The sequence below is a fragment of the Desmodus rotundus genome, chromosome 9 (genome assembly GCF_022682495.2).
Source record: "Desmodus rotundus isolate HL8 chromosome 9, HLdesRot8A.1, whole genome shotgun sequence".
Taxonomy (NCBI): Eukaryota; Metazoa; Chordata; class Mammalia; order Chiroptera; family Phyllostomidae; genus Desmodus; species Desmodus rotundus.
The window spans coordinates 26,946,037-26,962,304 of NC_071395.1; the positions used below are offsets into that span (position 1 = coordinate 26,946,037).

General features: G+C 36.3%; 1 protein-coding gene across 2 annotated transcripts in view; it reads left to right on the forward strand.

Annotated features, from left to right (window-relative positions):
- PDGFC (platelet derived growth factor C) overlaps positions 1–13,972 on the forward strand; it is a 164,045-nt gene extending 150,073 nt beyond the window's left edge. For both annotated transcript variants that reach the window (XM_024569253.4, XM_071219165.1), the window contains 3 exons: positions 539–746; positions 5,411–5,628; positions 12,386–13,972. In XM_024569253.4, the coding sequence (XP_024425021.1) occupies positions 539–746; positions 5,411–5,628; positions 12,386–12,502 (543 nt within the window). In that variant the 3' untranslated portion in view covers positions 12,503–13,972. The remainder of the gene's footprint in view (positions 1–538; positions 747–5,410; positions 5,629–12,385) is intronic.
- Positions 13,973–16,268: the final 2,296 nt, after the last annotated feature.

Here is a 16,268-nt window from a genome sequence, read left to right on the forward strand (position 1 = left end):
TTATCTTTTACAATATGGACATTTTCTATCTTGATTAACAACTCCATTGTCAAAGGTATTTCACCTAAATTTGTGACAATGCTTTATGAGTTAATTATTTTATATTCAATTTTTAATTTATTTGATGCTCATTTGCATAACTACAGAGTGATTTCCAGATTAAGAAAAATGAAAGTGAAAAACAAGCAAAACTTTGGTAAACTGTATTTAGTTTCCATTGTAAGTCTGTAATTGAACCATGGAGATGTTTTTGTTTTTATTCAAGCAACACATTTTGTTTTTATTTTGTCTTTATTTAAGCAACACATCCACCTTAGCTTGTGGTAATGATTGTAATGTCTTTCTCATTGACTGTGCAGAAAACCTATTAAGAGTTCATCTACATGAAGTCTTGCAAAATAATTACTTCTAACTGGAGTTGAACACAGTTTGACATCCCATGTATTTACAGCCGTAGTCTACCTAACTTCTTGCATAAGTCCAGAAGGAATACATTGTCATTTTAAAACAGTTAACATAGGATTCCTTTTACTTTCAGCAATTCACAGAAGCTGTGAGTCCTTCAGTGTTGCCCCCTTCCGCTTTGCCACTGGACCAGCTTAATAGCGCTGTCACTGCCTTTAGTACCTTGGAAGATCTTATTCGGTATCTTGAACCGGATAGATGGCAGTTGGACTTAGAAGATCTATATAGGCCAGGTTGGCAACTTCTTGGCAAGGCTTTTGTTTTTGGAAGAAAATCCAGAGGTAAGCTCTCTCTTCAGATTAGAATCTCATTTAGTTTTCTTAGCAGCTAATGTTTCAGATTCTTCTGTCATAGCTTCTAATGAGTAGAGTTTCAAATTCTCCAGTAATAAATTGAAATAATCCACTTTAAACACATTTGAGCATATTTACACAGTAAGTAAGGGTACATACAAAAGAACTCAATTATAACTCAGTGGATTTGGAAGATTAAAAGGGATACTTTTGATGGAAATTCTTGCCATTTTTTTAAATTTAAAAATATCATTTTGGTGAAGCCCTCTATTGTATTTTGTAAGAATCATTGCTTATTCAAACTTAATATCTGGGGTATATTGACGTAGATATTTAAGAGAGATCACCATAACTGCTAAGAAACCACGTTTGGGGCTAGAAAAAGGGAAGCTCTATCGAGTTCACTATTTACCATGTCTCCTAGGGTCAGGATTGTCTTAACTTTTATTTCCAAAGCCTAGAAACTTTTCTGAATAACATGACAAATAGCAGTAACCATAAAATAGAACTAGTAGTTTCCCAGATAGAATGCATAGAAGAAGGAACCCCCACCATGATAATTTTTCTCCATATAAACTTGCTTCTGAAATGATCCCGTTTGACCATAACACCATATATCTCCCTTCAAGAGTGTAAGACTTGGTCATTAAATGTAATTCCACATGGTGAAGAAATTGAAAATAATGTTCACTGGGTTTGTTCTAAGGTTAGCTAATTTCCTAATAACATTAGAATTGGAAAGCATCCACATCAGACACAAATGAAAATAAAGTAGAGATAACTGAATAATTATAATGCAATAAAAAAAATCTATTGCAGTCTGTCAGAAACATTGAATCTACCGGGCGTCACTTTAGAGAATGGAATGACGGAGAAGGAACAATATTTAGTTAATTTGAGCGATTCACAGGGGCAGATTGCACCAGACTTGTTCCTCTAAGTCTTGTCAGGAAGAAACCTGATTCCTGCCCTTTCCTGCTGGGAGTTGCAGCCCTTCAGGACGAGGAGCTTTAATCTCAGCAGGTCATGTGCAGACTTGCCCAACCGTGGTATTTTGCTATGCCAACAGACGAGGTTTCCTTTCAGCGATATTTGAAAGCGGTGTTCAAGTCCATGGGCAGCCGAATCTTGTCCAGATGCTGAAAGCTGTTACATATTTATAAGATTTGATCTTGATGAATAACTTGATGAATAACTTACGAACAATACTTCCCTTCCCTCCCACTTCGGAACAGGAAAATGAGGATCTACAAGTCTAGCTGAAACACTCATGAATAGAGCCTTTGTTAGCAAATTTGAAGTAGGTTATCATGTTGATCAGTAAAAAGTAGAGGGAGTAAGCCAGGTTCTAAGCTCAGGTCTAGTTTTTTGACAGCTGATCTCAGGATTCAAGTCTAAAAAATCTCCCTTCTAGCCTATGCCTTTTTGCCCCGTACCTCTTCATGTGGCCATCAGTGAAGATCTAGCCAGCGGCCAGCATATATTTAAAAACATCCAGCACTGAAACAGATCTTTCAAATATTCATTTAGCACTTTCCAAATTGAATCTCTTTGCAGTTTGCCAAAACTATTAACTTTTTAAGCATACAGTAAGTGTGAGAAAAGCAGTGTATATTTTTGGAACTTTACATAAACTAAAACGCAGGTGTGGGATAACATCTATATAGACAAAACCAACTTCCCTCCCAAGAGTCTTTCTACAAAGGAATGAGGAGTAAAACGTTTAAAAGCTTCTAATTAGACATCGAAATAGATTTTCCACAGAATAAACATATCACAGTGTTACCACATTCATCTTAGAAAGACCACCCTCAGATGGCATTACAGTAATAGAATATTCTTGGGCTGAATATCTCAAAAGAATGAACAACTAACAGTTGAATGTGAGCATATTTTTTTCAGTCAGTATTACATTTTTAAGTAAAACTTACCCTACTGATGAATCTAAACAAGAAAATTTGCATTAGAAAAACTTTCATTGGCGTCTTGCTCAAAACCATGCTTCTGAAAGACAAGTTAGAAGGTCGTTTTGAGAAGAATATAGGAATTTGCTGAGTTTTACTTTACAAATATTTTTCAGAGGAAAACATCCATAATATTACAGTTAAGTTTAAAAAATGTATGTGTTGGGGCATGATCTTTCTCTCCCTGTTTCTTCTTTTTTCCTTTTGCCTAGAAATTCTGCATAGTGTTTAGAGACTTTATGACCCCAATTTATAATCACAGGACTTATTTTAATGAAACTTAGATGCGTTGAAGCCTTAGAAGCAAGAAGTATAACTTTCACTTAAGATTACCAAATTTAAAATCCTTAATGCATTTGCAGCCCAGAGTGGACAGCATTAATGTTTTGCTGTTTGATTATTTTCCCTTTCTTCTTCTGCTTCAGGCTTTTCATTCATACCATGCTACTACAGAAAAAAAAGGACCGTATTTTCTAAGTCAGGCTTAACTAGTACTTGAAAAGAGCTTTTGACTTTTGTGTCAAACATGATAAATGAGTGGAAGCTAACTTGAAAGTGTGTTTAAATTTTCACATTGTAGCAGGTATCATAACTTAGTTCACTTGGGAAATCTATCTAACCTTTTATTGTAGTTAAGTAAACATTTTAAAGTGAACATACACAGTCTCATTTTCTAGTTTCATGAAATAGTGTGTTTAAAACTATTTGAGGTAGATGAATATCCTTTCAAAGCTAAGAGCTTCATTCACATTCTAAAGAAGTATAAATCTTAAATGAGCATTGCAAATTTTGGCAACCGACTTTTGTATGTGTGTGCGTGTTTTAGGTTTGCTTCTTCCTTCTTACCCACATAGGAACTTCTAGAGAAAAGATTCAAATAAGCTCATATATAGCTTAAACAATAAAAGAGCAATATGTATATATACTATTAGTTCAGCAAAAGAATCAGGTAAAATATGTGACATTTAACCTAGTTATCTCATTAATTTTATTAGAGATAAGTTGGTCTTTTATAGCACTCAAAAGAGTGAACTCATTTTCCCTTAAATATTCAAAAGCTTTACTTTCACAGGATCATTTTTCATATTCAAAGAAAATCTTTAAATACTTAAATAAAACTGATTTTTCTATTGAGTTAGAAAAAATAATTTTTAACTGAATAAGATGCTGAAATGAACCAATTGAGTTAGCATTTCTGGGTGTTTTCCTAAAACTTAACCAAAGTTTTAGTCAATCATATAGTTTTTTTATGTCCTATAATTTATGATTGCATATGCATAATTTATAATACATTTTTTTTCAAAATACATTGGCTCCCTTTGTCATTTTAGAAAAACTTGATCATATATACAATATAACATAGCCAAGAAAATAAGCATTTGATTTTGTAATTACCTTGTCATTTTAAAATTGTTTTTAAAAAGTGGCACTTCAGTTTTTAAAACTGAATTACATAGTGGTGATTATTACTTCAGGCAGTCTGTAACCAGAAAATAACTTCTATTTTCTTTCAATTCTTTTTACAATGTTTCCAATACTAGCAAAAGGTATTTAAATAGATTTATTATATTATAAATAATTTTTCTAAATTTTAATAAAACCCGGATTTTCTGATGGGAAAAAAGCTCCAATGAATTATTATTATCCAAAACTCTTCAATTTTGTTGGAATTGTTTTTATCTGGATATTTCTAGGAGGAAAAAGGCAAAGCTATAAAGCATAAATTAAAATTATATTAGAGATGCTTATCCTAATAAGAAACTACTATTTATATATTATAGATTAATTCATATTAAACATTACATGATATTTTGGTATAACTTAACTAAAGCAGTATCATTTTGTAGTTAAAAACAATGGTTCTTTGAGAATTTCCTGCAATAATCTGATGAAAGGATATTTTGTTTGGTCTGGACAGATAGGTATTCTTTTAAAGAATAAAGCACAACATAGTCAACCAACTTGTTAAAAGAATAGAGACAATGGTTATACATTAGACATTTCTTCTGTCCTTAAGAAGAAGAATAGGAATCTAAGTTAAATGACATTTCAAAGACCAGAAATTCTCAGTGCACCAGAAGCAACGCTTTCCAACAACCTCTGTTCTTTTAAAATGTATCACTTTTTTTCATTTCATGGTCCACTCAGCTGTCTTCAGAATTTCATTTTATTCATTTCCTTTTGACATCTTATGATTCTTATTGTCAGAAAGATTATAGAAAGTTCTGTTGACAAGGTTCTGTACATTGTTCTCCATGAATTGCATGAGCTTCTGATACCTTTAAAAATTGCATTTACTTGTTAATCAAAGTACTCATCAGCTTGCATTCTGTTCTTCCCTCCAATAGCCTCCTTGTTTACTTTTTTTTACTAAGGTTAAAAGGTGTAGCCCTCTTTTTCCTCTGTAGTTTCCTATTTATAGCTCTCAACTGTTTCATTGGCTCTGTTCTTGATATTGCACAATGGCATCTCTTTATTGGCCACTAAGTCATAATGAAGCTTTGTTTACTATAAAATAGAAGGTCCAACTTGCAAGCTGCATAGCTTCAAAACTTAGTTAAAATAAGAAGGGATATTGTTAGGATTATTGTTCATGAAATAGTTAGATTTCCTTATGAAAAGAGTTTAATGGAATACATGCAGGCTCCAACCATAAATACCTATTTTTTTTTCTTTTATGCCATGCAGTGGTGGATCTGAACCTTCTAAAAGAGGAGGTAAGATTGTACAGCTGCACGCCTCGTAACTTCTCGGTGTCCATAAGGGAAGAACTAAAGAGAACCGATACTATTTTCTGGCCAGGTTGTCTCCTGGTGAAACGCTGTGGTGGAAACTGCGCCTGTTGTCTCCACAATTGCAATGAGTGTCAGTGTGTCCCAAGCAAAGTTACTAAAAAATATCATGAGGTAGGTACATCATTTTCTGTTTGGGTTCCTTGGAATGTTTTGTTACTTTAAATATAACAAAACAGTGTATCTGAAATGATTTTTTGGTTTGAGATGATGTGGCATTCATTAAAAAAAAGGTTTACAAAACTCCTTATGTTCTTATGTTCTAAAATTGGACTTTTACCTCAGAAACCTAGACAGTAAGGATGTTGGAAGCTTAACCTCTGATAATAGTACATCATGGGTAGTCAGTGAAATTTTCTCTCATACAAAAACCAAAATGTTCTTTTATAGCATAAAATATGGGTAAAACTTTTCAACTTTCAAAATATGAAGGGAACTATTTTAAAGAGAAACTTGAAGATAAATTATTGTCTATTTTGGAGAAAGATCTTTGGTATTTATTTTTCCATTTGGTGCAATGTGGGTACATAAATCCCAAGAAGACATACTCATAATTATACCAATCCTCCTATTATTCATGTTGCCCCAAATAGCATGCTGAACCTTTTATGGATTCTTCACTTCTTTATCTCTTTATAGAATCAAGAAAAATAGAATATTTAATCTCAGTCATTGTTTTTCAGAGACTTGGGAACCTTAGAACTTACATACTCCAAATTTTCTTTTCTTTTCTTTTAAAAATATTTTATGTATATACTTTTAGAGAGAGGAGAAAGAGAGGGAGAGAAACATGGATTGGTGGCCTCTCATGCACCCCCCACTGGGGACCTGGCTGACAACCCAGGCATGTGTCCTGACTGGGAATTGAACCAGAGACCCTTTGGCTCTCAGGCCAGTACTCAATCCATTGAGCCACACCAGCCAGGGCCAAATTTTCATTAATGCTAAAATATCCTGAATTCTATGCCACTGTTTCTCCAAGAACATCGTGTAGCATCCCTACATCAGGAAGCATTCTGTTCCTGATGAGTCCATCAGGATTTTGGGGGATTTTTACAAAACATTTACATTATACCAAGCCAAAATCTGCTTTCCTCACTTCATTTCAGTGTAGTTTCATTTCATTAGCTTTTATTTTTTCCATTAGATAAAAAAATAGTAAAAATATCTGCTTAATCAATAAAATGGTTAATTTTTGTCATTGCATGAAGACATCGATGACACCCTACTCTGTTAGGTGGTGTAAATATGGAGAGTAGCACACGCTGCCCATGACCTGGTTGCCCCGCCCTGCAGCAACATTGCTGATACAGTAGAAAAGGAAGCACTGGGATTACAGAAGACAATGGACCCTGTTTCCATCCCAGATCTACCATTAACTTGTAGCCATCACTAGGATACTTAACCTCAATAAAACAGTGTAAAATGTGATAATTCTCTGGCTTTTCCTAGCCATTTTTTTCCCACAACAATTACTGGATAGCAATTTTTAGTAGCTAACATCCCAAACTGGAAGCCTGTGATTAGAAATAGCACCATTTACTGCCATTACTCATGTCCTATTTTTGTTTCTAACTGCATTCTTCTAAAGAGCCTTATACTGGGAACAGTCTCCACTCCACTTTCGGGAAGTAGGTAGGCATGAGCTTGGGGGCTCAAGGAGCTCCACCCGGGCCATGCCCAGTGGCCAGCCTCATTGCTGCTCTGTGAACTGGGATGGCTAGTCCAGAAGAAACCCTTAATATAGTAGTTCTCAAACAGATTAAACTTAAAATACCTTAAAAGCTAGGCTGATATTAGAGTTGAATGGCCTAAACGTAAAAGGATGTAATGAGAATAGGAATTAAACTCGAGTGATCCTTTCCCACCTAAAATCATTCCATTTTGAACTTTCTAAAGCAGGTGCTTACAAACAGAGTATATTTGGGGACCTGATTTAGCCAACAAGTCTTGGGTCTATCACCACCATTCTGAGATCTATAAAATCCAGACCAGTTGTATTAGCTTCCTGAAAGCAGCTTATCACATGCTGATTCCGTATACTTTTGGTCTGATAAATTGGTCTGCAGGTGAAGCCAATCCTCCTCCATCCTATCCTCATAAAATTTTTTCCCAAATAACATTAGTTTTAGGGTTATGCCAGAAGTTGCCACAAAATTTGTAATATCTGTTTTAAAGTCTCAGGTGGGACTCCTGTGTGGGGAAAGGTTGCAGGCACTGCTTACAGCCTCGCTGGCCTTCCTCCAGAATGACATTAATCCGTTGCTCTCCAGTCTCCGGGTGGGATTGATTAGGTGGCCTTGTATATATGCACATACATGCCTTTAGATGTGTGGTTGTACGACCATCTAGTGCAAGTTCCCCACATCTCTGATGTGGGTGTGTAGAAACATTATACAGTTACATACTTCACATTTCTTACACATATCCCCAATAATAACCAAGTCTTCATTTTTATCATTAATTTTTCTGTTGATGATCAAATTACCCTGTGGGTGAGGGGAAGGTTTTTTATTTGGTGTAATTCATAATTTATGAGGCCTGACTTTTACTCAGTCTTATATTTTGGAAATAAGTTCTTCATCTAATATTACTCCTGAATAAATGAAATTGAACTTAAAATATTATCAGAAGCATTAGGTCACTGAATACCTTTCATCTGAATCTAAAGATTTGACTTATTTAGAAAGATGCTCCTCGTGGGCTTTAATGGAATCTTTTCGATGAACATTGTTTCCATTTTTACTTTGAAGATCATCCCACCTCAAAGAGAAGGCGGAAGCACAGGTGGAGCTTAACAGTTCTGTTTCTCTCCACCTATCTCTACTGTCCCCCCTTCCCTTGAGCTGAAAGCATTCATTGTGTCCCTACAAATATAACTGAATTACTATTCTCTTTTGGTTTCCTGTAGCATCATCATTAGGTTTTGTTCAGCCATGTATCAAAAATAAGTTTAGAAAATTAAAAGGCTCATAAAATATAACAATATTATTGTTATAATGTTTTAATGTAATATTATAGAATAATAATATTATTAATAAGATTCTTACTGCTTTTATATCAATCACCAGATACTTTTTATTAGAAGACATTTTAACCCATATCTATACATACATACATATATAAAAATACACACACACATATATATATATATATAATTTCCTTAATGGTTTTGCTATCTCCCAAACAGGATTTTTCAGAAAAGCAAGACAGGAACTTTACATATGTATAAACCTAGATACTTCTTTTTCCTAAAACATGTTTTGTTTCCTGCCAATCCCAGTATAACCAGTCCATCCTTTTTCGTGCATGTGTTAGATTTTAAAGATCTCTCTGTTACATAACGTTCACTATTTCATAATTACTGTTTCTTTTGCTTTGTTACTACCAAACTGGCAACTACAGAAAAATGAAGATCACATTACAGTGTAGCGCCTAAGAGCACAGACGCCGGACCAGACGTCCAGAGTTTTGAACATGACATTTGTTAGCAACGTGACTGAGCAAATTACTGAGTCCCCTGTGCCTCCATTTCCTCACCTGTACAGTGAGCTTCCAGCCCTCATTCCTTGTCGTGAGGATTCAAGGAATGATCTTCACGAAACACTTAGAACAAGGTCTGGCATGTCACAAGCCCTTGACACATTCTAGCTTTTCTCTCCCTCATCTTTATTTTTGTCTCTGTGCCTAGCCTCATTCCTCAGTTATGGCAAATGGTCAATAAAGATTTAATGAATTTACCCAGAGGTAGGAAGGGTATTCTCCTTCTGGCAAAAAGATCTATAGAATACTCTGCCAATAAACCCTTTTTTGCTTCCTTTTTGCATTCTTAATCAGCCTAATGATTTTTACCTAGTTTTTATTTTCATGCATTTAATTTCATTTTTTCATAAGATCAAGTACATTCTCCTTTTTTTTTTTTTTTACATAGATCTTGTTTTTGGAGGAAAATATTCCACTTAATTGACTTACTGTAGTAACGAGTCCCAACCTGCAAGGTTCTGTGGCACCCAAAAATGTAAGGGCACTTTGCACCCTTCGGGCAGTGGGACGTGTGCGTCTATCCCTGGATGCCTCTTTCTGTGCCTAATCTATTCTTTCCGGTAGTTTCTGGGTTTAGCTTCTCCCTGGATTATTTTTTCATGAACTTGTAATTTCAGTTTGAACCTTTCCCTCAAATTTTTGTGAGACATATTTCTACCTGGTTTCTTGTGTCATAAACTACGTCCTGAAAACCAAATTATCATCTTCAATATTATCCAGGACCTGCTAGTCATCTTCCAAGCCTGCCTTCCTCCTCTCCAGTTAGAACTTTCAGACTTAAGAAGGAAAACAGTAGTTAGGGTCCTACCACCATGTCTTAGAATTTCTTATTCAAGACTTTGACATCACTAGAACACTAAGAGCTGCTTCTGCTCTTTGTAAATCTGCACAAACACGTGTGGATGAAGACTGGGGGGAGAGCAGGGGATTGAGTTTGGTGAATGCATTCCGACCCAAGCACTGCTAGAGGAAGGAAGGGCTGCAGGATCGTAGCCTTGAGTCACTGGCAGGACTGCGTGGGGCAGCCTCTGACTTTGACATTGCTTAGTGGTTTCTCTTTCCCTGCTAACTGGGAAAGCATATACAAGCGGAGATAGGAATGAAAGCCTTTGGCTATGCCAATATTGCAATTTGTCTCATTCCAGAAACAATTTGTAGCAAGAGTGTGATAATAAGATACAGCACCAATAGCTTAGGAGCAGAGTTAATTTTGATGCCATCTTAAGTTGTGCCAAAAGAGTAAATAAGTACTGACGCATGAAAAACTAAATTCAATAGTCACTGGGCTATGTTTCACATTAAACTAATACATTTTAAGTAATTTTTATTCTCAAGTTATGAAATGTAATAGAAAATCTAATTTAAAAGTTGACTGTTATAGTTATTGCAAGACTTTTCAGTTTATCTTTTTCCAAAGAAAGTTACTAAAGGAATAGAATGTATGACTGGTAATATGCATATTTTGAGTCTTTATATAATTAGTATCTATTACTCTAATAATTCACATGTGGCTGAAATACAAAAACTGACAATGTCACGTCTCTCTAAGCTTCTGTTTACTCGTGTATAAAACAGGGGGAGTAGTTGTAAATTACTTCATAGAATTCTTGTGAGTTAAAGTATATAAAAACCTTATTATAGTGGCTGGCACTCATAAGCATTCAAAAATTGTGAGCTAATTAACCTTTGGCATGCTCACATTCTCCAAATGAGGTATACATTCTCTGTTTTTAAAAAAATCTTCAAGGAGTCGTGTGAATGAGGGACAAATACCATATTATCTTACCTTTAACTGGAACATAATCAACAGAGGAAAAAAGCAAACAAAATATAACCAGAGACATTGAAGTTAAGAACAATCTAACAATAGCCAGAGGGGAATGGGGAGGGGGATAGTGGGCAGAAGGGTTTTCAGGAACTACTATAAAGGACACATGGACAAAACCAAGGGGGAGGGTGGAAGCAAGGGAGGGAGGTGGGTTTGGCTGCGGTGGGGTAGAGAGGTGGGGAGAAAATGCAGACAACTGTAATTGAACAACAATAAAATAATTTAAAAATTGAAAAAAAAATCTTCAAGGACAACAGTCATACGACTTGACTTGTGCCTTTTCAGATGAATGAAAATTTCTGGGAAATTTTAAAAGTTGCTCTATGCAGTTATCTATGTCATACCCAGAGAGCCAACAAACAAGACAACTTCATGTTATTGTATACTCCAGTGTTTGTCTATGATCCAAACAAACATAATTTCTAAAAAATTATCATTTACATGAAATAAAATGGAATACACATTGATAGGTAGTTCTCTTCCAGGACATCAGATCATCTTTTATAGAATGCCATATTTTTTGGACTATAAGATGTACTTTTCCCCCCAAATTTGGGAGGAAAATAGGGATGCGTCCTATAGTCTGAATGTAGCTTACTTTTACATTGGTGAAATACTGTTATTTATGTTATTAAATATTCTACCACATTTTTGCTTCAAATTTTTTTTTCCTATTTTCCTCCTCTAAAACCTAGGTGCATCTTATGGACCGAAAAACAGGGTACATAGCTATGTCCTTTTGTCAGAGTGGTGGACGGGAATATGTTTAGCATCGGTGTCTATTTTGCTATATCCTTTATTAAAAATCCCAGCAATCCAAGCTGCAAGTAACTTCATAAAAGAGAGCCATTATTGTTATTGCCAAATCCCCATAGGCTGCACAGTAGGACCCAGCTGCAGAAAGTTAGCTGTGACGGAGGCTGATGTCTAGAAGTACATCTAATCCGTCTCATCAGGTTTATGGAGGACTTGAAGTATAGCCAAGAAAATTAATGAGTGGCGTAATTGAGCTAACTCAGCTGCAGAGTGATCGCGTTTCTTTTCACAGTGTAGCAGTGCTTGCGTGCATTGCTTCACGTATAAATATTTGTCACGTGTGTGAGTAAACGAGTGAGTGCGAGAAACTAACAAACAGAAAAATTAACCGTGCCGTTGTGGTTCCAAAATACTTAAGGTAAAAAGTCTCTCTTGTGTTGTTAAATGAGTAACATAAAGATTGTATAGTGAGTCTTTCAATTTAAACACTGTCCTTTATTCTGAGGCATCATCCTCCCAAATTTGTGGTATTAGAACATTCTTTCTTTCGTAAACAATTGATCATTTATGATGTTTTTGAGAGGTAGGGAAATGTATTCATAATGCCTTCACTAGGACAAATAATAATAAGAGGTGTAGGTCTTTGCTGGGCCCCACATTTGTCTCCTGAAATTGTACTTGTCTGTGAGACCATTAATGATGGACACTGGTTGATTTTAACCATGGTTACACTGTCCCCTTCAGGTCCTTCAGCTGAGGCCAAAGATCGGGGTCAGAGGATTGCATAAGTCTCTCACCGACGTGGCCCTGGAGCACCATGAGGAGTGTGACTGTGTGTGCAGAGGGAACACAGGAGGATAACGCATCTCCCCACGCAGCCTTCTCCCAGAGCAGTCCAGCCCAGCGGCTGCCTCTGTTAGAGGACTGATGCGTTATCGCCGTCCGCAATCTCCGTTGTTTGCTTCAGGGACCTTTCATCCTTCAGGATTTACAGTGTGTTCTTAAAGAGGAGACACCACCCGGATTTAGGAGTTGTGCAACAGCTCTCTTGAGAGGACGCCCAGATGACAGGAGGAAAGGTCTCCGGGCATGGAAAAAATATTAAATGTTGTAGATCACTAGCTAGTTACAGAGTTACCATGCACTTACTCAGCTGGCTGTGTTCTATGTTTCGGTTGTCTTGATAGGACTTAGGTTAATGTCAGTACAGGAAGACAAAGTGTGTGCAGATGAGCACGCGATTCTATTGCCTTGCTTGTTAACTCTCCAGCTCCATGTTCTGGGCCTAAATCACAGAAATCTGGAATTTTTCCCCTTATATTCACATACATAAACAATGGTATTCTATGGTCTACAAGCTTGGTTTTAAAAAAAGAAACTGTGTTGCTGTAAATCAAACTTGGGTCATGCTGATAGGAAAGACTGGATTTTCCATACTTCTTATAGAAATTTCTACCATTTAGAAGACAAGAACTACATTCAGGGTTTGGAAGAGACAAACCTGAAAAGAAGAGTGGCCTTATCTTCACTTTATAAGTTGGTTTATGTGTTTTATTGTGTACATTTTTATATTCTCCTTTTGACATTATAACTGTTTGCTTTTCTAATCTTGTTAAATATATCTATTTTTACCAAAGGTATTTAATATTCTTTTTTATGACAACCTAGATCAACTATTTTTAGCTTGGCAAATTTTTCTAAACAGAATTGTTATAACCAGAGGAACACAGATGATATAAAATATTGTTGCTCTGACAAAAAGACACACATTTCATTCTTGTATGGTGCTAGAGCTTGGATTAATCTGCATTTTAAAATACTGAAGTGGGAAATACATAGAATTTGGTAAGTGGCAAAGGCTTTTGAAAATAAATGAGTTATCCTATCCTCCACTCCTGTTATTGAAGATGCAAAGAAAAGGTGACGTTCGAGAGAATAAGCATTCAGATCCAGTCATTACTAACCCCTAACCCTTATTGTGCGAAATGTGAGCCTAGCTCAGAAGAACAGGAAGCACCTTGAGAAAAGACACTTGACAGCTTGTGCTCAGCTGTCCTGTAGGTAGGAACACCTCCTATTTATTGCGATGTTCTGGTCTTATTGTCTTCAAACTCCGTTCCACACGCTTGTATAAATACATGGATATTTTAATGTACAGAAGCATATCCTTTAACCAATTCACTTACTGTACTCTCTGGCAATTGAAAAGAAAATCAGTAAAATTCTTTGCTTGTAAAATGCTTAATATTGTGCCTAGGTTATGTGGTGGCTATTTGAATTAAAAATGTATTAAATCACCAAATAAAAGAATGTGGCTATTTTGGGGAGAAACTGAGTGTGTGTGTGTGTGTGTGTGCGTGCACAAGATTTGTCTCTTAAACTCCCAGAAAATGACAAGCAATCAAGTGTTGTGTTACCATGAATTTTCATTATGCAAAAACTGAAGTCCCTTTTAAAGACAGGTAGAAAAGTGAACATTTCCATTGAGGCTTCCCTGCCCCTTGTCTCCAATGCTTTTGAGCTGTACTTTTCTTTTTCTCACTGATCTGGATACTGATTTCTGGTAAATTAAATTGCAAATGACTTGAAAGTTGTTATGTGACTTATGAAATGCTTAATGATAGATTGCATGGTAGTATAAAATGGGGAAGGAAGAACTCTATAACTTTGTACTCATGATTCATTTTCAATGGCAGATCCTAAATGGGGTGAGCCTAAATTGATTTGGCATGTGGATGAATGTATTTTCCATAAGACACTTCAAGGTGTGAATCCTCAATTTCCATTGTAGATTTCTATCCAGTGCCGGTTCTTACCTCTGCCTTTCAACGTGCCTGAAATATTAGGGCCCAGGGCCATGCTGTCTTCAGACAGTTCTAAGTAGTACTTTTTTGGTGGGTACTTTTCCACCTGGCAGCCCTACCTACCCTGCACCCATCCACATGAAAAATGAATAAAATGAACATCCATATTCTGTGTGACTGACTTACCTTCTTCTAGTTTTGTCCCAGCCTTATAAAGCCTACTAGATAACAGCTTAGGTGTACTCCACTGAAAATACAATGCCCGGGGTCTCCCTCTTGGCAATTCACAGCTCTTGTTAGCATAGTAAAGACTATAAAATCTTACCATAAATGACCTGTGTTAACTGTGTTTAAACCAGCATTTCCAACCGTTGAATGGAACATCTTCTTTCCCTTTTATTTTTTTAGTATTTATTTTTTGTTGACTTATAAAATGTTGAAAGCCAGAAGAAATTACTCTATAAAGGTAGCAGCCCCATGCGCTATTGCCAGTCAGTGAGTGGGAAGGGTGTGGGGCTTAACTGCTTAATACTTATTCATAGCTCTGACTGTGCATTTTACCAAAAATGTCAACCCATTGATGGCACATGTGACCAACATTTCTCAGAATTCTAAAAAAAGTGTTAACTATATTTACACCAAACTATTTTGTATCTGTGATATGTGACTTTGTCCCTGAAGGATGAACTGTTTTACCTAATGATTTTATAAAATCAAAGAGGAAGCTTAATTGACATAAGGCAGACTTTCAAGTCTGTATTTATCATTTCTGTGTCTCGTTTTCTTCCTCAACTAGTAGTCGTGTGCACGTAGAAAAGGTACAAATAACAGTAACGAGATCTGCACTGGGGAGCTTCACTCACCCTGTTTCCTGAGGCGTGTGACTGGGTTTGAGGAAAGGAAGAACATGCGGGTCTCACTCGACGCCACTAAGTACCATACACTTAATATTCTGTGGTTCCCTCATCTCCAGAAGGATTGTGATAGTTTAAACTACTTTAATTGTTTATTATAAATACATTTAAAGCTCATAAATATGATCCTTTCATTCATAGGAAGAAGTAGAAAAACTGAAAATATAATAATAGAGGATTTGCTTTACGTTCTGTTTTCCCTTCGTGCTTCAAATGTGATTATTCAGGAAGTCCTATTGACTTTACCTTTTCCGTTTCTCCTGTATTGTGCCTGCCTCTCCATTGCTGGAGCTGCTGTCCTGATTTAGACCCTCTGTCTCACCCCCGTTTAATGAACTCATCATTCTCTAGTCTTCCTGCCTCAACTCCCATCTAATAATCAACCCTGCACACTTCCTAAGAGAAAGGAAACAAATCCAGTTATGTCAGTAGGGTGAAAATCTTACAATGGAACTCCACAAGATTAACGTTTAATTCTTGGCGTGACACTCACAATCCATTATAATCTCATTTCTGCTTAGTTGCTCCATCCAGCCTAATGCACAGCACTGGGGATGCTTACGGTTTCCCGAAACGGCCATCATTCCCTTGCACCCCTGTGCTGGCATGTGCTGTGTTCTCTGTGGAGCGCTCTTCCCACACTTGCCTACGCAGTACTTTCCTCTGAAGTCTCAGCCACTCCTCCTTGAAGCTTTTCTTCCTTAATTTCCACCAGCAGCCTTAAGCCATTTCTCCTGTGCTTCCAGAAATATATTTCAATTGTAAATACGTCATACTGCAGTACAATTGCCAACCCTCATTTTGATTTCTCATTAGCCTTCTAGTCTAATGAGATAAATGATTTAAAAAATATATACCACTGACTATGACATCAGGAACCTTTGAGCTCCACAATATCTCCGAACTTCA